Genomic DNA, 24,363 nt, shown 5'->3' with positions numbered 1-24,363 from the left:
TGGCATGTATGGTCCCTAGTTGGTGGCCCCCCCATACCAATGTTGCTTAACCTATGATAGAATTTTTAAAGCATTTCTTTTGTTGCCAGTATGTTAAAAATTGTGTAACTGCCCACAGAAATCTATGTGTCTGGCTCGTCTTGGGAAATCGGGATCATCTGGTGACACTCTGTCCCCTTCCCATAGAGTAACAATTGGCTGGAAGTGAGTGGTGGCCGCTTTTCCTTAGAAGGGGTGGGTGCTCTGTGTTTTTCCACAGTCCTCACCTCTCCCTACTGCCCCACGCCAAGTGCATTCTTCCCCCCTGATGTCCTCAATTCAGATTTACTGAGGAATGACCAGACCCCCAGCAGAAGGCATTGGGCTTTAGTTATTCATTGAAAACATACTTTTCAGCATCTACGATGTGCCAGGCCTTTAGGATGCAGCCGTGAACAAGACAGACAAAACACCACCTTTATGGAGCACACAACCCGGTGGAGGAAGTTGACCTTAATGCAGTCACACTTTATCTTCTATAGTCTTCACAACAACACTGTGAGGACAATATGACTATACTCACTTTACACACCAGGAAACTGAGGCTTGAGGGTTATCTCGTGTTTAGTGAAGTAGGCATTTATGTTTAAGGGCGTCTGAGACTATTTAACAATCGTTATGGGATGGGCACTGGCCAATCAGAACACACGTCCAGCCAATCAGAACACAGGCCCAATCAGGAGATATGCTCAGCCAATCAGAACACACTCCCAACCAATCAGAACACAAACCCAGCCAATCAGATTAAGTAGCGTTACAAATGCATAACAGCCGAATGTCTGCACCGCCTGTCTGTATTGCTTTTCACCAGGCAGGGATAATGACTTTCTGCCCATCTGAACAATTTCTAGTTTTCAGATGGTGGTCAGTGACCTCCCAACAATCAACCCTCCCGTGAGATGGGCAGATAATCACTGATGTGCCCATTTGCCAGATAAGGAAACCAGGGCTCAGAAATGTTGAGCGATCTAACAAGGGCCACATCGCCAGGGGTAGCAGCTTTGGGAGGAGAACCCAGATCTCCCAAACCCTGGCCCAGAGTTTTTGTCTGTGTCTTACGTGGCTTCTAACCAACCAGACTGCAAGTTCTCCGAGGTCAGGGACTGCAGCAGACATTTACTTGATGCCTTGATGATGCTCAGTGCTATGGTCTGGATGTCTGTGGTCCTCCGAAATTCATATGTTGAAATCCTAACCCCCAATGTGATGGTCTTAGGAGGTGGGGTCTTTGGGAGGTCCTTGGGTCATGAGGGTGGGCCCTCATGAATGGAATTGGGCACATATAAGAGAGGACCCAGAGGGCTTGCTGGCCCCCTTCCACCATGTGAGGATACAGTAAGAAAACACTGGCCAGGGGACGCCCCCCCCCCCACCAGAACACGACCATGCTGGCCCCCTTCATCTTGGACTTCCCAGCCTCTAGAACTATGAGAAATAAATGTCTGTTGTTTATCAGCCATCCAGTCTGTGGTGTTCTGTTATGGCAGCCCTAATGGACTAAGACACTTAACATATCAGGAACTCAATCAATACTTATGAGTCCATTCAGATAGGGTGGTGGGTGGGGTGATGTCCAGCAGAAACCAATGAGGATCAAAATTGACCAAAACCCAAATACCATACAGTAGTATTGATGACCACAGCACTTAGGTAGTGCTTTCTATACACCTGGCACGGTGCTCAGCATCCTTTCATTTCAGCTTAGTAACCATTCCACAAGAAAGGCATATTATGCCCATTTTAAAGATGGGGAAACTGAGGCTCATGGATGTTAGGTAATAAACAGCACAGGTAAGAAACAAACCCAAGCTTGTCTGACTCTCAGCGTGGTGTCTTGGGATGCTGTTTGTTTTGGGAATGGCACTGAGGCTCTCCCTGGCACCATGGGTTAACCTTCTCTGATAGGCTCTGTGCTCCCTAGACTCCCAAAGAATGTCAGAGGGATAGTAAGGAGACTCCTTGCCAGGGGTCACAGAGAAACACAATCCGAGGGAGGTGCTTGGAGAACTGAAAGGGTTTTCTGTACAATGGGGAGACATGTCCCCACTAATTTAGATAATGAACTAATTTGGCCAGGGGGATATTCCTAAAAACTCCTAGGACAGGGACCCCCATTATTCATTGTTACTCTAGTGGACACTGGTTATCAGCTTCCCTGGCATTCATTTTTCATTCTTAGACAAAACCCACAATTTCTAAGCCCAGAAGTAAAGCCAATAAGCTAACCTCCCACATGTTTGACCCCACTGATTGGTTTAGAGGTGAGCACATGGTCAAGCTGGTTGAATCAGTGAATCTCAGACCTAAACAATCTCACTCTTCTATTCTGGACCAGAGCAGGGAAGGGACTTCTGGGGTCTCTTACCACTACATGGAGCCTAAAAGTGAAACCATCCTGGAGAAGAGCCAAGTCAAGAGATACAGAGAGACTGAGACCTGACCTGAACTGAGCCCCTTGATCCAGCCATACCTGAAGCCTACAAAACCTCTGGGCTTTTCAGTTACATATGCCAATAAATGACCTTCACACTAAAAAAAAAAAAGAAGAAGAAGAAGAAGAAGAAGAAGAAGAAGAAGAAGAAGAAGAAGAAGAAGAGGAAGAAAAAAGAAAAAGCTCAACTTGGATTGTTTGTCACTTGTAAGTGTCAAGCTCTATGTTAGTACTGTTAGTACTACCACCACTGTGCAGTGAAAAGACCTGCTTGTTTCCCATCAACAAAATGGTTTTTGGCAGTTTTGCTTGAGTGCCTGTTTCTTTGGTCAGTTAAGGCAGGAGACCAACCATAACATCCCAAAGACTGCATCAAAGTCCAACAACTTCAGTTCCTGCCTTGATGACACCAAATTCAGCCAGCTCTGCAGCTCTGGAGGGTGACAGAACCCTTTCTCCTTTGCCCTCTAGATCCTGAGTAGCTGAAGGCTCATAGTACTGGCTGCAGAGTGAATGCTCAAAAACGTTATTGTCCATTCAAAAATATTTATGTGTGCAGCTCCATGCAAGGCACGATGGAGACAGTAACAAGTGAGAGCAATGTGGTCACAGCTCTCGTGGAACTGATGCTGGGGGAACAGGACACTGAACAAATACTCATATAAATAAACAGATGGCCATGGATTGTGATAAGTGTTTCAGAAGGAAAGTGCGAGAGGTGAGAGAAGATATAACTGATATAACTTGGGAAGTTAGGAAATGCTTTCCCAAGGAAGTAGTGATTGAGACGAAGTGACAACAATGACAGAGTGTCCAGTCACCTGTGGGTTGAAAAAAGGACAAAATGCTGTTCACTTAAGATCATGGTAGAATCTTAACCTGGGTTTGGGGGCCAGATCACTTTGGTGGACTGGATGGGGAAAGATCTATTTGGAGACTACTGAATAGTTTGGACCAGGGTGTGATGATGGAGGAGGAGATGAAAAAAACTGGAAGAACAGAACTCACAGTCTATAACCCATGGGGCAAATCTGGCCCCTTGCCAGAGTTTTTAAATAAAGTTTTATTGGAACACATCCACACCCGCTTTATTGGAAGACAGTCTATGGCTGCTTCGTGTTAGATGGCAAAATGGAGTAGTTGTCACAGAGACCATATGGCCTGCAGATCTGAAAGTATTTCCTACCTGGGCCTTTACAGAAAGTTTGCCAACCACGATTTAGAAGGTCAACTCAAGAAGACTTGGAAATGGGGCATCATGGAGAGGAAGGGCCCAAGATCACACCTAGATAAAATACAGACTTGCTCAATTGGGTAGATGTACAAGACGGGGCCACTAGGGATGAATTAGTTTTATTGGGGAGGGGAACAAATTTGATCAAAACAACCCACCATACCCTGACCCACTGTCTCACGGAAATGAAGTCAGGCCAGATTATGTACAGACAGCACATGCAACTTGGGAGTCTGAAGGTACCACGGTTTCTACTCTCGGCTCTGATGTGCTGTGTAACCTGAAGCTATATGCTTGGATTTCTCCTCTTGGCCTATTGTTTCTTCATCTATAGACTAGGGATGCAGGAACCCGGGCAAGGAATATGAATTCCAGGTGCACACTGCTTAGCTCTATAGTAACATTACTTGCTATTTCTTTCCTCGTTGCTCTGAAATCCGTGGAAGTACTCACCCGGGGTGGGGGGGATGTTACTGGGACAAAGGTACAGTCAGACATACGTCCTGATGACAGGCAATGGGACTGCCCACGCCGACAGAGCGTACCTGACCGAGGATCAGGACTCATTCCAAAAGGTATAAATGACCCCCTGGCTACTAATGCCAACCACTTCCCGACCAATTTTTGTTGCCACAGTTCCTGGTGGGAGCAATCATAACAAAAGGTCTAAGGTTGTCTATTGCATGCTGAGCCCAAATGGTTTGTGCTAGGGCAAAACTGCAAAATTATAGAGAAGAAAGGCCTGATGATAAAAACCCAGAAGTTGCCTCGCCTAGAACATTGATAACCATATGCGTGCACCACACACACATACACACACACACACAGAGCCCTCTGTACGCACAAAAGGTGTCACCTTCCTCTAGAGCACGTTCAGTAGCAGCAGAGCCTATAATTTTGCAATCATCTTGGCCCAAGGGAGAAAGCTATTCGTTGGATATCAGGAGATCCAGCTTCAAACCCGACTCAAACCCTGGAAAAGTTCCTTCTACTTTCTCCCCTCAGTTTCTCCATCTGTAAAATAAGGGCTTGGACTCAGTGATTTCTGAGCCCCCTATCAGTTCTGATCTCTATGATTTTAGAACAGCAGTTAAAAATTGGGAGCCCCAAGACCGAATACAGCACACCAACTTGCGGGATTATTTAATACTGCGTCAAACAGGGTTAAAAGATTTTTCATTGGGTGCTAGCATTTTAAAATTGGGAGATTTCTCCTAAAAGTCATGGTCTCAGGGCACCTGGGTGGCTCACTGGGTTAAGCATCTGCCTTCGGCTCAGGTCATTTTCTCAGGGTCCTGGGATCGAGCCCCTTGTCGGGCTCCCTGCTCAGCGGGGAGTCTGCTTCTCCCTCTCCCTCTGCCCCTCCCCCCCAGCTCGTGGTCTCTCTCTCTCTCTCTCTGTCTCAAATAAATAAATAAAATCTTGAAAAAAAAAAAAGTCATGGTCTCTGACTTCTTTGGAAAAATGCAAACACCAGGTCCACGAAGAGGGGATGCACTGAGAAGGACACACCCCCACGTAAGTAGACATCATGCCAAAACCGCACAGCCTGGGTCTAACATGGAGAACCATGGACAAACCCAAAAGGAGAAACATTCTGTGAAGAACCTGGTCCCCGCTCTTCACAGACGTCGGAGTCACAAGCAACAAAGAAAGGCTGAAGAACAATGCAATCCTGACACGAGAACTTGAAGGAATACGTAATCCTGGATTGGATCCTGTACCAGAGAACTGCATTGCCACGAACGGTGCTATGGGGACAATCGCCGAAATAGGAATAAGGGTCAATGGAAGTCTTGAGTCAGTGTCAAGGTTGCTGAAGCTGGTACCTCTGTGTGGTTACGTAAGAGTATAGACAACCCAGTCCCAGATGGTTCACAAAAATGAGAGAGAAAACGAGGCGGGGGATTACAGAGAAAGCAAAGGCAAGCAAATGTTAAAAATGGATGACTCCCAGGAAAGAGGGTACAGGAATCCTTTGTAGCGTTCTTGCAAATTTTCTATAAGTTTGAAATTATTTCAAAATGAAATATGAAAAAAAAAAAAAAGGCCGTCGTATAACCGAGCGATCCTCAAATGTTGGTGTGCAGGTTTCACCAAACCCTGGAGGTCTGGTGAAAATTCAGGTTGCTGGCCCCTCCCCAGAGCTTCTGATTCAGTAGGTCTGCAAGGGGGAAAGTAAGAGTTTGCATTTCTAACAAGCTTTCAGGTGCTGCAGACGCTGTTGGCCTGGGACACACTTTGAGAAGCCCTCGTACAACCTAGCTTAACCAGTGGAAGTGACTATCAAAAGAACAAAACGCAGAAGGAATTGCTAAAACGCAGGACTGAGGGGCGCCTGGGTGGCTCAGTCGGTTAAGCGTCTGCTTTCGGCTCCCCGGTCATGATCCTGGGATCCTGGGATTGAGCCCCTCATCAGGCACCCTGCTCAGTGAGGAGGCTGCCTTTCCCTCTCCCTCTGCTGCTCCCCCTGCTTGTTCTCTCTCTCTCAAATAAGTAAATCAAATCTTAAAAAAAATAAAATAAAAAGCAGGATTGACAGAGGGATGGTACAAAGGACTAGTGTTCTTCATCAGGAACCTTTTTGGATTTTATGTGTCTCCGGGAATACACATTTTAATGCCTAGAAGCGCCTAGACCAGCACCTACCTGGAAAGTAGCAGACGGTCCGTATGTGTTAGGGACCTGCCTGCTGGTATCTGAGTTTCTAAAATACAGCAAAGATGCCAGGCAACAAGGGTTGCCTGCTGGAGGGGGACGGGAGGAGGAGCAGCACTTTTACCTGCTTGCTCTGGGGGTAGAAACATTCTTCGGGGCACTCCAATGCGATATATGGGTTCCCCCTTGAAACTGTCACCACTGAGTCAGGTCAGACACGGATTTCTCAAGATCTCAAAATTGTGAGCCGAGAACATGGCTCAGGCAGCCAACTTCTGTCAAGACATTCACTTCTCTGTCCTCTTCCGGGAGGTAATGAACCTTAGCCTCAAGCCTCATTAAACCCCATTATATAATCACCCCCATCCCGGGTCTCTTTATAACCCTTCCAGTGGCTTGTTTCTCGGGGCTACGAAGTTCAGCTTCATCGGTCTTTATTGCTACCTGCTGCCTCCCTCAACAAATCAGCCTTCTGACTCAGCCTCAAGGCACACGGGGCCAGGCCCTCAAGTGAGGGTCAACTCTCTGTCGCCTTGTGCCCAAGAAAAAGCACGGGAAATGCTAGGCAAAGAGATGAGGAGAGCGCACGGTGAGACAGGGCAAGGTGAGGGCACGCCGTCTTTCAAGGCACCGCACGAAGGACAATATTTTCTAAGACTGGGGCCTTGGATAAAACTCCAGCTGGTGCTATTAAGGACCAAGAAGGGGCCGTCTGGGAATCATCAGTCACTTTTCCCTTTGCTAGCTGCTGCCCTGAAGTCCTAGACCCCCACAGACAGCTAATAAAGGAACACCCGGAACACTGCAGGTGGTAAAAAGTAGCCTGTCATTCCTCATCTTCTACCAAAGATGTCCGGGATAAATGAGTTGCAGAAGCTGTCGGTAACTCATTCCTCTGGCTGCTCTCTGCAGCTGCCTGCCCCCGCCCCAAGCACAGCGACCACCTGGGACAATAGATCCCCTGCATATCAACACTGGAGTCTGGGGGGGGGGGGGCGCGGGTAACAAATTGTCAGCCAGTGTGGGTGCTGTTCTCCGAGTGCGCACAGCGTGCTGATAAACAAGAGGCATCCTTGGAGCAAGGCTGACCCCCACAACACAATCCCCCAATGAGACCAGGATGCCAGGGAGGAAACCGGGACAAATTAAGGTCCCTATTTGATGAGCAAACAGGTCTCAGCGAAGACAGCATGGCAGCTGCAGGCCTCAGCATTACAGAATGGGGAATTCAGAAAGAGCGCAAACTCCACTTCCTACCTGCCCTTGGGATCTTGGGCCAGCTACTCAAACCCTCCCCGCCTCAGTTTGTTCATCTGCAAAATGGGGATAAGAATAGAAACTAGCTGATGGAGAACTGGGAAGCTAGTATAATACAAGTAAATTGTTTTGCCTGAATCAACAGTGCCCGCAACCCTGTCAATACACAATAAATGCCAATTGCTATTACTATCATCATTTTCATCATTGTTACAAGTTATCCCAGCATAGGACAAGCAGCAAGAGCTGCCAAACCTACCCTTCATTGAGACTTAGCGCTCTAACCACCAGCCCCTGTGCTGGGAAACTTACACCCATTCCTCGTTTTGTCCTCGCTACATCCTTGGCAGGTTGAAATAGACTCAGGGCGTTCGGTGAGTGCCCAACGATATGACAGCAACCACTTAGTTGCTATACTCCCCAAATCACTTCCACCAGCCGGTAATGAACGAGGATGAGTCATCACTCCTTCCCATCTAGACAGCATTTTTTCATTCTGTAGAAAACTCTTTATTGGGATTTATAGCGGCAGCCTGATACCCTACAAGGAGCCACCAGCACACAGCTGCTTGGACCCAAATTGGTCCATGGGTAGAGGGCATCCAATCAGACACCATCTGGGCCATGCGGCATGCCCCAACGAAATACAGAATAAATGCAGCGAGGATGGGGAGATCACTCCATTGTTCTCTACGTCTTTGGGAGGTAGGTCCACTCCTGAGTCACCACCTTCCATGTCGAGCTGTAGCATTTAATAACTTGTGCTTTGTCCATAGTTAGCCTTAGAGAAAGGTTCCTCTAAGTTGGGGCTCCTGCCACTTCCTTCCCTCCCCCTGCTCATCACTCCCAGACCAGGAATGTAAGCCCACGGAGGTGAAGTCTTTCTCACGACCCATCAGAGGAGGCTGGGTACCCTGAGGGTCTGAGTCTTGGCCACTCTACCGCCAGATCTGTCTAATGCTGTCCCCAGGCGCCTAAGCAGAGGTAACAAGATGGCGGATCACCACTCTTCACATGTAGCCATGGCCAGAACTAACAGGGACAAAGGTGCAGACTGACTCAGCCTGGCAGGGACGCAGCATCAGGGGCTCCCTCCACTGGGTCAGAGGGAGAAAGGCCGGCACTGGGACCCAAAGACAGAAAGGTCTCTTCCGAAGGTCAGAGTAGGGGGAGAACAGGACTATTACAAGCAAGACAGAGCTAGAGCCTGACCCATGTGTCCTCCCAAGCGCCCCAGCCCACAGTCCTCAAACCAGCACTCTAAGTGATCAGAAGATTTGCCCAGGAAAACCTCACTGGTTAGCCTTAGAATCACAGCATTTCTAAGCTCTGGACTGGACCCTTGTGGAATCTTTTATTATACAACTGGGGAAACTGAGACCCAGACAGAGAAAGGATTTTGCTTCACCAAAGAGCAGGGATGTAGGCTAGAGTTGGATTGGGATTCAAAACCTACCACGTGGGCAAGATCATTCGCCCTTTTGAGCCTCAGTTTCCTTATCTATAGAATGGGAATTAGAATGCCTGCCTCAATGTTTGTGGTGAGTTTTAACTGTGACGAGGCAGGGACAGAGGTCACACAAGCAATTGGCGGCATCACAGAGACTCAAACCGAGAGCTTCTCGTTTCCTAACCTGGAGCCTATTCTACCCTCTGTTTCTGTCATTTGTTAGGGTCAATGGAAACGGGACTGGTCCATGGGATTCCGGCTAATATTTGGGGTACACCCTCATTCTCCTACAGAGACTCAAATGTGACTTTTCTCCCTTTTGGAAGATCAGAGGGCGACCTCTCTGCCTCCAAGGACCAGGAGGGTCCAGAGAGCCAACTATGCTTCTCCGGCCTCTTAGGGCTCAAGGCTGATTTTCATTAAGGACTTTGTTGCTGCCCACAGACAAGGGGAAAAGCGTCTCCTCTCCCATGGAGACCAGGGCAGGCAGGATAAGTTGGAAGCCACAGCGAATCCTCACAGAACTTTCTGACAGGAGAGGAGGGGTCTAAATGTGCAAGTCCATGGTTTTTGAAGCAAGCTGAAGATGTTTCTATCCTGGACAGAGCGAAAGTGCAGAACTGTGGTCCAGCTCCCAGAGACAGCGATGCCCAGAGACAGATGGCGGCTGGAGGCAGCCTCCCAGCCTCAGGCCAAGGTAAATTCCAAGCACTCTTAGGACCACGGGGAAGCGTGGGGAGGGGGGACTGAAAGGCATTTACCCATAGCCCCCAAATTAGTCATAAAGTCAGAGGATGTAAACGCTGCCAGGGAAAAGGAGCTAATTAACATCGCCATGCCAGCTACCATGTATTAAGCACTAAATGTGTACCAGACCCTGTGCAGATGACTTGATGTCCAATCTAATCCCCACAACCACCTATGGAGGGCATCTATTGTGAGCCCCATTTTACAGGTGAAGAAACTGAGGCTCAGAAAGGCTCTGCACTTGCTCGGGGTCAGGCACGCTGCTCAAAAAGACACAGAGCTGGGACTGGCCCCCAGCATCTCCCTTCCGGGCCATGACATCCTGTCTCACCCGCTGCTATGACACATTTGATATGTCATCACCCCCCCTTGTCCTTGTCTGGGCTCCCAAGCCACCCTCTGACTGCCACACAGGCCCACCCCCAGCGAGTAGCTCTGGTCTGACAGTGATTTCTCTCGACAAATGAATAAATCGGCCTTCTGGTGTTGATACGTGTCATGAGTGCTATTTTAGTTTGCTTGATTCAGGGCCTGCACCCCCTGGGCCCCGAGACCAGTCAGGCTCTGGAACTTCTCCTCACTGATGTCCACATGGGTCTCTTCTGGTTCTGGACCCTTGGCCGATTCCTGCAGTGGATGCGTGATGCACACGTGTGCACCGAGTTCACCATTCCGCCCAGGCCAACTGTCCAGCAGGGCTAAGGCAGAGCTTCTGAGCCCAACAGTCCTGCCACTGGACACCGGGCTGGAAGTTATGTGTGCAACTCCCCAGGGAGAGAAAGAAACAGATTTCTCAGTGGGTTCACAGCCTCCCTAAAAAAAATTCAAAAACCCTCACGTAAAGGTAAAGAATAGAACCCTAAATTTAGAGAAAGGTCCCCTGCTGAAGAGTTGAGGGATCTGGGATCAAATCATATGTGATGGTGACGCTTATACATTCTGGAGTTAGGAAGAACAGGCCTCAAACCCGGGCTCGATGACTCAACAGCTGCGTGAGTTTGCCAAGTTCTTTCACGTCCCTGAGCCTCTGTTTCCTCATCTGTACAATGGGGATAACTCATCTGCACAACGGCTTGTTGTAAGAACCAAATGAGGCCATGCGTGTAGGCGATGAGCATAGACAGGTGCTCAGTAAACATCGCTTATCATTTATCAGAGCAGTCCGATCACCCCGTGGCTGTACTGGGGGCCCACGGTTATTCCCTTCCTGTTCCGGCAGCCCCTCCTCCTCCCGAATTCCCAGTCCATAAAAGTCGATGTCTGAGCTGGAGGGCTGGTTGGGCTTTTTTTCAGGGCCTCCCCTCTGACCACATCTGTGCCTGTTCAGCAAAACGGGCCCCTGGGCAGAGAAGATGAAACATCTTCTGAAATCTCAGCCCTTGATCACCAGAAAGTTCCATTTCCGCTCCAAGTAATAACCACTTTGTCTCCAGCAGAAATTCGTGGGAGCAGAATGTAAACCACCCCAGGCCATGCTCAGCCCAGTTTGAACCCAAATACATCTTTGAAATGAAAGGTGATATGTGTTGACCTGAGGGGGGGGGGCAAAATTACAAAATTTAATCATAGTTGCTTGATCCACAGTGGCCCAAGAAAAATCCTGTGACTGGGCAGCTGAGAAGCAGAGAGAAAAAGCTGATGATTCCTTTCAAGCCCTGCATGCTTGCTTCCCTCTGTCATCCCTACACACCTGCAGGCAAAAAGAGTAGGAACGCAGGACCAATGACAACAGCCAGTCAACCTCCCAGTGCTAATTATGCCCCTTCCCTTCGAAACCATCCCAAGGGGTGGGAGTGGCGCAGGTGGGAGGCGGATGAGCCATGTTCAAAGCATTTCATGAGCATATCTCGAGAGGGAACAGGGAGCGTGCACCTGGCAGACAAGAAGGGGCAGCGGCCCTGGGGGGGTGACTTACTTGCAGAGAAGTTGGCCTCAGTGTGGACGGGAGGGGTGGAGGGCAGGAAAGGTGCATGTCCCACAAAGAAGGAGCGGAGGGAGCGCTCCGACAGGAGGGGGGAGCGCTGCTGAGAAGGAATGTTCTCGCAGCTGCCCACGCTGCTGTGAATCTTGAGGTTCAAGGGTTTGCTTTTCTTCTTGGCTCTGGAAGAGAGACAGAAGAAGAAGAGAGGGAAATGTATCCATAAGTGCACATGGAATGAGAGCCGGCAGACCCAACCTCGTTAACATGGCACCAATGTCCACTCCCCACACTGACCTGGCCAGTTGTGGCTGCTCCATCCCCCTCTTTCTCAGCTATAACCCTGTGCTAGTGCTGTCCCCATAGCCCAGAATGGCCTCCCCTTCCCTGCCTGCTTAATCCCCATCGGTCTTCTCTGACTCCACTCTGGTGTCCAGTCCTCCAGGAAGCCTTCCCTGATACTCCCTTCCCTCCTTGCCTGGGTTGGGTGTTCCTCTTCAATTCATCTACAATATTCTGAGTGTATCCCTGTGGCTGTACTTTCCTATTTTCCTGAATTTGTTCTTTTAGTTTTTGTCTCCCAAGTGAACTGTGGGTCTTTGAGGGCAATGATTCTGTATTGTTCATTTCCCTGTCCTTGGCAATTAGCACAGAACTTGGCACACAGTAGGTGCTCATTAAAAGCTTATTACATGACCAAGCTGGATTATGACTGGCACTTAATCATGCTGCACTGTAATTCCTTGAGGGCAGGAATCCTGTGGTTTTCGTTGCTGAATCTCTTAGGCCCTGGCTCTGGCTCGGCACCAACTGAATGGAATGAACTTCTGCATCTGCTTTGGAAACACTTCTCCCCTTCCCAAGGTGCTTAGGGGATCAGTTTAAGACAGTGTGATTTAGAAGAGCATCCCAAACTAACCACTCTGCCCTCCCCCCACACCCCCAGGGCCCCATTCATGTCTAGCCCGGAGTTGGGCGCCACCTTGTGGCCAGAGTGAACCCTCCTTGCGAACGTTCTCTCTTCTAGATGGAGAGCTCAGGAAGGTGCCTTAATTAAAGACTGGAGGCTTCGTGTTGCAATGAGCACTGGGTGTCACACGCAAACAATGAAGTACGGAACACTACATCAAAAACTAATGAAGTACTGTATGGTGACTAACATAACATAAAAAAAGAGAGAGAGACGAGGCCTCCCACACATGCAGCCTAAAAGTCACCCTCTCCAGGAGGCCTGCTGCTCATCAGCTTTAAGGAATCCAAAGTGTGCCTGTGGAGTCACTCCCTCGCAGTGTTGGGCTGCCAGCCCTGCTTATTATATCCCTAGGGGTCGGCAGCAAGGCCCAGGAAGGTACTTCCCGTTATAGCCGCACACGTTAGCGGGCTCTCCCTGCCCAGAAGAGAGGGAAACAAAGGAGTGGCATTTCATTCCACAAGAGTCTCCAACGGTGGAGATTCAAAGACGCATCTACACCATGGCAGGATAATTTTGGAGTTAGACTTGCAAACTTTGGGGTCAGGGAGACCGGAGCTCAGGTCCTGATTGGGACCTCAGGAAAGTGATCTCATCTCTTTGTGCCTCAGTTTCCTCCCCTGGACAATGGGGGAAAATAACAGCACCTACCTAAGAAGGATGCCATGACAAATCTGTGACAGAACGTGCTTGGCACAGGGCCAGGCACAGAGTGAGGGTTCCGGTAACCTGTTATTAACGTCACTATGAGCAGGTTAAACTGGGTGTCTGTATAGCATGGAATTAACCTGGAAGAAGCCAAAAGTTGAAGCTGAGCCAGGTTTTCCACCTGAAACATCTAGCAACTCTCAACCCACCACTATCCTTGGCAGATGAATGGATGCAGTCATACCCTCTGGCAATAGATACCATCATTATTTCCAAAACACTGACGGGAGCCTTGAGGCACTGGGCCACCAAATGACAAGGCCAGATCCCTTGTGTAAGGAGAACCAAGTCCGACTCAGCACACGTTGAACAGTAGCTCAGTGACTGCAGAGCATCAATTTGTTTTGCTAACTCAGGACCAGAGACAGAGAGGAGAAGGGGTATATATAAATAAATGTTAGACAGATGCATGGATCAAAAGCTGGACAGATGGATGGATGGAAGGTTGGACAGATGGATGAAAAGATGGAGGGGTGGGTAGATGGAAAGAAGGGTGGAGGGAAGAAGGGAAGGGAAAGGAGGAGGAAGGTAGGAAAGGTGGAAGGGTGGAAGATGGATGGATGGATGATGAAAAGGACAAAGGATGGATAGATGGATGAATGGATAAAGAGATGGATCAGAAGATGGATGGAAGGATGGATGGGTGGATGGATGGATGGATGGATGGATGGATGGATGGATGGAAGGATGGATGGGTGGATGGATGGATGGATGGAAGGATGGATGGGTGGATGGATGGATGGATGGATGGATGGATGGGTGGATGGATGGAAGGATGGATGGGTGGGTGGATGGATGGAAGGATGGATGGGTGGATGGATGGATGGAAGGATCTATGGGTGGATGGACGGAAGGATGGATGGGTGGATGAATGGATGGATGGATGGAAGGATGGGTGGATGGAAGGATGGATGGGTGGATGGACAGAAGGATGGATGGATGGATGGAAGGATGGAAGGGTGGATGGGTGGATGGACAGAAGGATGGATGGGTGGATGGATGGATGGATGGATGGAAGGATGGATGGGTGGATGGACAGAAGGATGGATGGATGGATGGATGGATGGATGGATGGAAGGAAGGATGGAAGGGTGGATGGATGGAAGGATGGATGGGTGGATGGATGGAAGGATCGATGGGTGGATGGACGGAAGGATGGATGGGTGGATGAATGGATGGATGGATGGATGGAAGGATGGGTGGATGGAAGGATGGATGGGTGGATGGACAGAAGGATGGATGGATGGATGGAAGGATGGAAGGGTGGATGGGTGGATGGACAGAAGAATGGAAGGGCAGATGGATGGAAGGATGGATGGGTGGATGGGTGGAAGGATCGATGGGTGGATGGATGAAAAGGCTGAAGGATATAAGGATGATGGATGGATGGAGAGGGAGATGTAATGAAGGAAAAGAGGATGGGAGGATAGAAAGAGGAGAGGAAAAGAGGGTAAGAGAAAGGGAAAGTGGGGGGTGAATGGCTATATGATCAGAGTAGGTGGCGGGAAATCTTACATCACTTCCCGCCCACCAAGGAAGTCTTCATGGACAGAATGTGGGATTCACCTTTACCATCTGCCCTCATTACTCAGCACACTCAGAGGGAAAACAGACACAAATGACTGTGTCCAATGACTATGACTGTGTAAGATTCAGTGCATATTTTGCAGTATATCCTGCAGGTGTAATTAAAAAGAACATCTCTCCAGGATCGCAGGATATTAGAAATCTATTACATAAATGTCTTCCCTTGGAATCGAGGCCAATTCTGGGGAAAGCAGCAAAGTGAGGGGGCATGAAGCATTGGCAAGGGCAGCCCTACCCTTTGGGGCCATACGTATGAGCCCCGGGTGGGCCATGCTGCTGTCCGCAGCTTAGGGGCCATTGTCTGTGCTTCCGGAAAATGCACGCTGTTTTACCAGGTACAGCAAAGGATTATTCATTCCAGGGTTGGAATCTAGTAAAGTTCTTCTGACCTTCCTGAAGCCTAATTTGCAGAGAATATATCTGAACTAAAAGGATCCTGAGAACCCTTCATTCTTCAATTGGTTTATTACTCTCCATCGCCAGCCTTCCAGCTCCGGTCCGAGCCACTCTCCTCCCTCGCCTTAGCTGCTGTTGCCACCGCTGGTGTACCTGAATCAGACCCCCCAATCCCACTTTTTTTTTTTTTTTGCTTTTTTAATTTTTCATTTTCTTTACTTTTTATTTATATTGAGGTAAAATTCAAATAATATGTATTAACCACGTTAAACTGAACAGTTCACATGACCTTCCCTCCCACCCCTGGCAACTACCAACCTGTCTCTGTAGATTTGTCTATTCTGAATATTTCATAGAAATGGAATTATACAGTATAAGAACTTCTGCGTCTGGCTTCTTTCGATGAACCTAATGCTTTGAGGTCCATCCATGTGGTAACAATATATCAAAACTTCACTCCTTTTTATGGTTGAATAATCCCATCCCACTTTTGATTCTTTATAATCTATTCTCCACCCAGGCACCAAGGTGAGCTTTTAAAAAACATACACTGTATCATGTCATTCCTCTGCTTAAAAACTCCCAAAGGTTTCCTTTCAAAAGCTTCAAGGGACCCTCAAGGATCACTCTCTATTGAACTTCTTGTATTATCATCACTTTGTCACCCTCTGACTCTAGCCGCTCTGGTCAGCTTTCTGATTTTTGACCGTACCAAATTCCCATCTACTTCAGGATCTCTGCACATGCTGTTCCTTCTGTCAGGAACACTATTCCGTATCCTGACTATTAGTGGAAACCTACTTTAGGCATCACTTCCTTAGAGGCACAGTCCTTAGCCCTCAGAACTGGTCAGATCTCCAGGTCACATGCATTCCCAGCACTATCTGCTTTTCCATCACAAAATGCATCCCCGTTGGAATTCTGCTTTTACTTATGTGGTTGCTCAGTGAATGTCTATCTCCCCCATGGCTTGTGCCCAACACACATGGGACGGGCCTGTATCCCAGCAACTAACATAAAGTAGGCAACCTACAGTTGCAGAGCCAAGACCAGAAGATGGGTCTATAGACTCCCACCCAAGCCCATGTGCTCCAACTCAAGCAAAAACAACCTGGCATCTTCTGTCTTGGGAGAATTCTAAAGGAATGTAGCCCAGTTTCCATCTGCAAGTCAGGAGGGCTGGTTTGGCAGCATCTTCTCAGTTAATTCCAGCTAGGGGCTCCTTGAGGGCAGAGACACACCTGATTTCTTTTGCCAGCCCCTGGCCACCCCCAGCCTAGGTCTGGCAGACAGACAGCTCTGTACTCCGAAGGCTTTTGATCGATGCCCACTTGCCACCTGTCCCTCAGAGCCTTGGTTGCAAGGATCGCTGCGGGGGTCCCAAACTGATGATTAGTCTTTGCACCACTTTCTCTTCCAAAAGCTTGCTGGGCGTTGAGTCAAGCAGAACTGCGGGCTCACATGGCCTCTTTACCCTCAGCTTCCTTGCGTGTGGGGTTGTGTCCCCTTGAACTCAAATGCCTTCACCCGGCCATAAACTTCAGCATCTCATTAACGGTGTCTGGAGCATCTGGCCCAGCCAATTGGGAGGAAATGAAGGGCTGGGGGCAGACAAGCTCGTCGTAAGCGTGGCTGGAGGACAGGCACAGCACACATTCTCGCACACCGCTCTGTGCAGCAAAGTGCTCCTCCAGCAACCATTTCCCCAAACAGGAAAAGATGCCCACTGGCCTTACACGGGGCTGTGTGAGCTGTCCCTCCCTCTCAAATGGCGCCATTGAAATCCTTCGCTGTTGTCATGATCTGATTACCCAAAATGAGGCCTACAGGCAAGACCCTTTTCAAAACCAAAGAACAGCACCACGTTCTTGGTTGGGGAGGGGGCAGAGAATACACACAGAGTCCAGGGAAGGAGAAGGTTGGAAAAGCATAGGCCTGGTAAGTCTAACACCAGGAGAATGGTTAGCAGCATCTGCTCTGCTCCTTGACCACAGGCTACAACCTTCATTTCTGGCTCGAACACACCACAAGCATGGAATTTAATCCACCCGGGCACTGGCAAAAAGGAAGCATGAGTGGGTCAAACACTGTAAGCTGCACTTTCCCTGGTGTGGACGAATATGCAATGCTTTCAGATGAGACACACGTGAAATTTTGGTATTTTAACAGCTAAAACTTGAAAAATAAACTTGCATATCAACTCCATGATCTCACAGCAATGATTTCCTCATATACAGCTTTATGTGAAATATACTAAGAAGGAAAGGAAGATGACACAGAAGGAGAAAGAGGAAAAGAGGAGGGAGAGGAAGAGACGTTGGTCGAAAAACATGTGAAGTGAATTCCAGTACAGGTCCCACCAGAATAGCTAAAAATAGAGTTGACAGTGCCAAATGCTGGCAAGAAGAGAGAGCAACCAGAATTCCCCCCAAATTCTGGTGAGATCGCAAACCAGCACAACCACTTTGAAAAGTTAATCTGGCAATATCTACTAAAGTGAACATACGCTCTGACCCCAAAATTTCACCCCTGGGTATGTACCCAACCAAAATGAGTGCCCCCATGTCCATAAACAACCCATGCAAGAATGTTCATGGCAACGTTATTCATACGGCCAAACACTGGGATTAGTCTCAATGTCCGTCAATAACAGAAAGGATAAATAAAGCATAGTATGCTCATACAATTGACCACTGCATGGCAACAAAAAAGAGAAAATGGCTAGACTTTAACATGGCCAAATCTCAATGTTATAGTGTCAGGCAAAGGAAATCAGCCACAAAAGAGCTTGTGCTGTATGACTCCATTATAATGCTATTTACATGAAGTTCAAGAACAGGCAAAATTAACCTATGCTAGAGAGGCCAGAAGAGTGATTATCTCTGGGTAGGTTGGTAGGTTATTGACTGGAATGAGACCCAAGAAGCCTTTGGGGGGCTGGACATGTCTTCAGTCTTGATTGGGTGGTGACTAATTGGGTATTGTGATAAATACAAATTCATCAAACCACACACAAAAATTGTGACCTTCTTTTTTTTTTTTTTAAGATTTTATTTATTTATTCGACAGAGATAGAGACAGCCAGCGAGAGAGGGAACACAAGCAGGGGGAGTGGGAGAGGAAGAAGCAGGCTCATAGAGGAAGAGCCCGATGTGGGGCTCGATCCCACAACGCCGGGATCACGCCCTGAGCCGAAGGCAGACGCTTAACCGCTGTGCCACCCAGGCGCCCCCCTTCACTTCTGAATGAAAGTTATGCCTTACAAAAAGTCTCTTAAAACAATACTAAATAGGGGTGCTTGGATGGCTCAGTCGGTTAAGCGTCTGCCTTCAGCTCAGGTCACGATCCCAGGGTCCTGGGACTGAGCCTTGCATCGGGCTCCCTGATCAGTGGGGAGTCTGCTACTCCCTCTCCCTTCCCCGGCCTGTGCACGCACTCTCTCTCTCTTTCTCTCAAATAAACAAATAAATCTTAAAAAAAAAACACTAAAATATATATCTAAAAGTGGGCAAAGGACTGGAATAGAGATTTCTCTAAAGAAGATATATACAGCAGGTCAAGATAGATAGATAGATAGATAGATAGATAGATGAAAAGATGCTCCATATCATTAGTCATTAAGGAAATGCAAATCAAAAGCCCAGTGAGATACCACTTCATACCCACTAGGACGGCCATGATCAAGAAGTCAAAAACAGAACAAGGGTTGACGAGGATGTGAAGTAACCGGAAACTTGCACCTTGCTGCTGGGATTGTAAAGTGGTGCAGACACTGTGGAAACAGCAGCATATGACCCAGCAATTCCACGCCTGGACATATACCCCAAAGAACTGAAGCCAGGTGTTCGAACAAAAACTGTGCACGATGTTTATAGCGGCATTATTCACAAGAGTCAAAAGGTGAAAACAACCCAAATGCCCATCAACAAATGAATGGATTAACAAATTGTGGTCTATCCATACCATGGAATGTGATTCAGGATTATGAAGCCCTGATTCATGCTACAATGCGGACCAGCCTCAAAAACATTAGCTAAGTGGAAAACACACACACACACACACACACACACACACACACACACACAAAAGACCACACATTATGATTCCACTTAGATGAAATATCCAGAATAGGCAAATGAACAGAGATAGAAAGTGGATTAGTGGCTGGCCAGGTATGGGGGCAGGAGGGGCAATAAGAAGTGATTGTTTAATGGGTTTGGGGTTCCCATCTGGGGTGATGAAAAAGTTCCAGAACTGGAGAGTGGTGATAGTTGCACAGGGCTATGAATGTACTCAATGCCACTAAATTGTACACCTTAAAATGGCTAAAATGGTACACTTTATGTGATGGGTATTTTATTAGAATTAGAAAAACATATAATAGTAATACTGGAACTAGATCTCTCCTCCATACTAGCTGTCTGACCTACATGAAGTCACTTAGCCTCTCTGAACCTCGATGTCTGAACCTGTAAAAATGCATAACAATTCTTCTATCTCACAAGACTGAACTAATGTATTTTAAGTGCCTGAGAGAGTATCTGGCACCTGCTAGGTAAGAGTCTTTCCTGCGCTGGTCTCTTGCCAAGATAGTTCCTTTCCTCTAGACAGACTGAGGCTCTTTATGAGCAAAGATGATGTGAAAGCCAGGTTCAAAATCGAGGGAAAAGGGACAAGTATCCATGAAGAGGACCAAGGAATTCCTTTTCACCCTGGACCTCTGGCCTCAGGCGAAACACACGAAGGTCTGCGGACCACACTGACCGGGGACAGAGGCTGCCCGTCACTGGGATGCAGTGATGACGAGGCTGGGCAGGAAATGAAGCCTTTCTGGAAGAAAATTAACAACAGGATTTTCAAAGTCATCCAGAGAAAAGGCTTGGCAAGGAATGTTTACTCAAAGCACTCCTTTCCCCACCCTGTGTCTCCCTAGGACAAGAAAAATGCAACAAAACAAAAATTGGCTTAATTCCAAAAATTGATGCAATAACTATCACTAGGACAGTAAGGTGCTTGGACTGTAGCAGTGAAGGAGGGAGACAAGATCCATGCTCCGCCTGGGCTGGTATCCTGGTGGGGGGGGGGGGGGAGACAGAAAAACACCTAAAGTAGTAGGGAAATACCGGGGAATAAGAGGAGCTTTGTGCAGAATTAAAATCAGGTGATGTGGTTGTGAGTGGGTAGTAAGACCTTCCTGGGGACATGGCATTTAGGCTGAGAACTGAATGTCAAAAAGAAGGCAGATTTGCAAAGATCTGGAGGGAGAGGGGACCAGGCAGTGAGGCAAAGGCAATGCTGGGGAGTCCAAGGTGAGGGCAGGTCAACTCACAATGAGCGAGAAGAAGAGAGGGAAGGCGGGATCGGGGGCAGGATGAGATCACTGCAATCAACCAGGTGCTTGCCCCTGTACGGAGGTGGGGTTTCATCTGAGAGCAACAGGCACCTGCCAACAGGTTTTGGGAAGGAAGATGACAAAAGTTAATTCTATTCTTGAAAGACCACTCTGCCAATGTGTAGAGAGTTGACTGTGGTGCGGGCAAGAATGGGGTTCCGGGATTCTGGAGAGGAGGCTGTGGCCGTTACCCAGACAAAAATGATGGCGGTGGTGTGGGCCAAGGTCTAGACATTGGAGGGGGAGGAAAAGGAAGCATCTGGAACACAGCTCTCCCAGGACTTGCCGGCCACAGTGTGGAGGGGTGAGAGGAAGAGACATCTAATGTCTCCTAAATCCGTGTGCAGTGTCGGTGCCCAGACTAGGCTGGATACTCTCCCCTGTATGGAAACATATTCTGGAAGGATACAAAAGAGGCTGTTACTTTCAGGCTTTGACTTAGAAACCATTGGAACAGAGTACCAGGAGCATTCTTTGATAATAATAAAACATCATTGTAAAATGACATGCAGTATTTTAGGCTTGAATTTTTTCTCTTTATTTTATTAAAACAAAACCAAAAAAAAAAAAAAAAAACCTCTAGAGAACAGAGGTATAGACATGAAATAATGTGGCCAATCGTTATTTAATATTTCAATGATGGTTCATTATTTTTTCAGTAAGTTTTAAATTGAAGATCAAATTTGAGAAGGATTTTGTTTCCCATATGGCTTCTATCAGGCTCTTGGTAACTGGAATCTCAGATTTAGTTGACAGATATAAAAATGTGGTTGTTTATAGATTCCTAGAAATTAAACATATATATATGCTTCTATATATATATGTATATATAAACTTACATATTTATAGTACATAGCATATACTGTATATAATATACTATATTACAGTATAGTATTATCTATATGTATATTTATATATAATATACATTCAAGTATAATACATATGTATTATATTTATGTGTACAAATTTGTATATTTATATATACTATACAATAGTATAATATATAACAGCATATTATATATTTATGTATATAAATTTATATATGTGTTATAGTGTGTGGTTAAATATATATGTTATATATAAATATATGTACTTGAAAAATGTGCAAAATATCTTAAGAATAGATACACGGTATTTTTTTTAAGATTAAACTTTGCTCAGTAACAGATCAGCTCTCAGTATCAAACAGACTTTCTACTAAGACTTGATTGGGAAAAGAGCGAATTGTTCCATATATATATACGTGTGTGTGTGTGTGTGTGTGTGTGTATACACACACACGATATGAATATCTATATAATATATACACTACATATATGTAGTATTCCTCTCTATATACTATACATTATATTCCTCTATATACACTATATATTGTATTCTACTATACACATTATCTATGTGTGCGTGTGTATATATTCCTTTCTTGTCCACTAAGACACCGCTTCAGATCCTCACAGGGTATGAGAGAGGAAGAAGGAATGCGAGAGGACAGGAGAAACGTTCTAGCCCAGAGGTCGATGAATTTTTTTCTGTAAAAGCCCTCTGCAAGTCGTATGTTCTCTGCCGAAACTACTCAGCCCCACCTGCGTGGCCAAGATCAGCCCGAGACCACGTGCGCATGAATGGATGTGGCAAGTTCCAGTAAAACTAGCTACAGAGACAGGCGGTGGGCTGAATTTGTTCCTCGCACTCTAGCCTGCCAGCCCCCGTTCTAATAGGGTCTGGACTCACCTAGAAGTAGGAAACGTGAAGCATACTACCCAAACCGCACTGCATCCTTCTCCCCATCATCTGGCTCACCCCAGGAGTGGCTTCTCCTGCCACCCGGGTCCTTCCTTCCCCATCCTGCCCGCTCCTGGGGTAGACTGGGTCCTGTCATAGCACCTACACACTCCTTCGAGCTCTGGCCCCATGCTGCCATACATCCTTGTTGTTCTGATGGTTTGCTGAGGGTGGGTGCCTCCCACCCTCGGAGGGATCATGTGTGACTTGTTCTCTGTGGATCCCCAGCACCCAGCACAGGACCTGGCATATAGGGAGAGCTCAATGAACTAAATGAATATCCAGAAGTCTGTGTGTTTCCATTGCACCAGCACATGGATGCTGGCGGGCTCCTCGTTCAGGGGAGTTGAGGAGGGGGCGGCCCTCCAGTGGATCTACTCTGTCTCCATGCTATCCAGGAGGGGCCAGGCTGGCACCCCACCCTATACATTTATTTCTAATAGGAGGCATGTGCCGCATGCAGTGGCTGTGGCGGGGGTGAATCTGCAGGAGAGGCAAGCACCTGCGTTAGCCCACCTGGGACTGTGAATTTCGGTAGTCACAGGACAGCCGGTGTCGGCACTAAGAGCTGCCTGGCCGAGACGCCGGGAGCGGTGATGTGCTTGGGACATGCCATCTCATTTGAGGTAGCAACAATTATAACCCCTGTTTTGCAGTTAAGGTAACTGGGGTTCTCAACAGTTAATGTACCCAGGTCACAACTCAATAAAGGCCTGGGGTGTGCACACAGATTGAACTGACTCCAAAGCTTGTACTTAATGGCTCCATTAATTCCCCAGTAAGAGCTGATTGCATACATTCCCATTTTATAGAGGGGCCTGTGCACGCTTGGGGTGGTGTACGTTGTTGATTTCAGGGTTCACTGGGAAGAGCCAATCTTGTGCCTCCAAACCGGGCATCTTGCCACAAAGCTGGTCTCACCCAGTTCTTGACCTGCACATGGACAATGCTGCCTCGGCCTGTGATTATGGAATAATCCGGAAGCCCACAGCCCCCTCTCCAAGTGAATGCCACTGCACAGCCCAGCCCAGCTTCCCCCCCACCCCGCCCCATCTGAGCTCACCCAGACAGCCAACCTCACTTCTGCCTTCCAGGCCCGCTGATTTTCCTGCATCCCTGTGATTAGCGACTAATCTTATTTTTTTGTTCCCCAACCCATAAATCAGTTACAGACCAAATATTTACACAGGCCATCATTTCCGACTGAACCAGGGCTCTGACAGCCCTCATTATTAAAAAGGATGACTGATTTTGGGCAGAGATTTCATAGGCATGTGGCTGGATGTTTTCTTTTAGGCTTCCTTCCCCCTCCCCTTGCCTGAAGAAAAGACAATTTCCAAGATAAATTGGCACAGAGGTCTGCTCTGGCTGTCTCCCTGGGGCCAGTGGGACATGGGCAGCCTCCATCAGCCCAATAAGTGATGACCAGCACTGGCTTCTTCCCTCTTTGCTTGGCCTCCCCATGGGCAGGGAGTCATCTGACTCATAAACATCCCCTAAAATCAGAACCCCCTAAAGGAGACCGAGAGGGGAGGGGCCAGGAAGGGTGAATCAGCCGCACTGCTCTCCTTCGCCCAGGACACTCACCCTACTGGGTGACCCCGAAGGAGGCCATGTGTTGGGTTGATAAGATGACCCGGTGCAGAAAGCAGGAGGCTGGATTCCTGACCTGGTTCTATCATTATTAGCAAGTCACTGTGGGCTTTGAGGCTGGTTTCCCCTCCTGTCTGAAGCAGGGATTTGCTGAGAGGTCTCTGTCCCTTTCTGCTCCAGGTATCTTGGCTCTAATTGTGA

General features: G+C 47.7%; 1 protein-coding gene across 1 annotated transcript in view; it reads right to left on the bottom strand.

Annotated features, from left to right (window-relative positions):
• The window catches only part of KSR2 (kinase suppressor of ras 2), a 388,766-nt gene that overhangs the window by 149,459 nt on the left and 214,944 nt on the right, over nt 1-24,363 (bottom strand). Inside the window, 1 exon segment of the mRNA XM_026514966.4 lies at nt 11,732-11,916. Within this exon segment, the coding sequence (XP_026370751.1) occupies nt 11,732-11,916 (185 nt within the window).

Source organism: Ursus arctos, unplaced genomic scaffold, assembly GCF_023065955.2.
Source record: "Ursus arctos isolate Adak ecotype North America unplaced genomic scaffold, UrsArc2.0 scaffold_34, whole genome shotgun sequence".
Taxonomy (NCBI): Eukaryota; Metazoa; Chordata; class Mammalia; order Carnivora; family Ursidae; genus Ursus; species Ursus arctos.
Note: the sequence above shows the minus strand (reverse complement) of the source record. Positions and strands in the feature narration are given on the sequence as shown.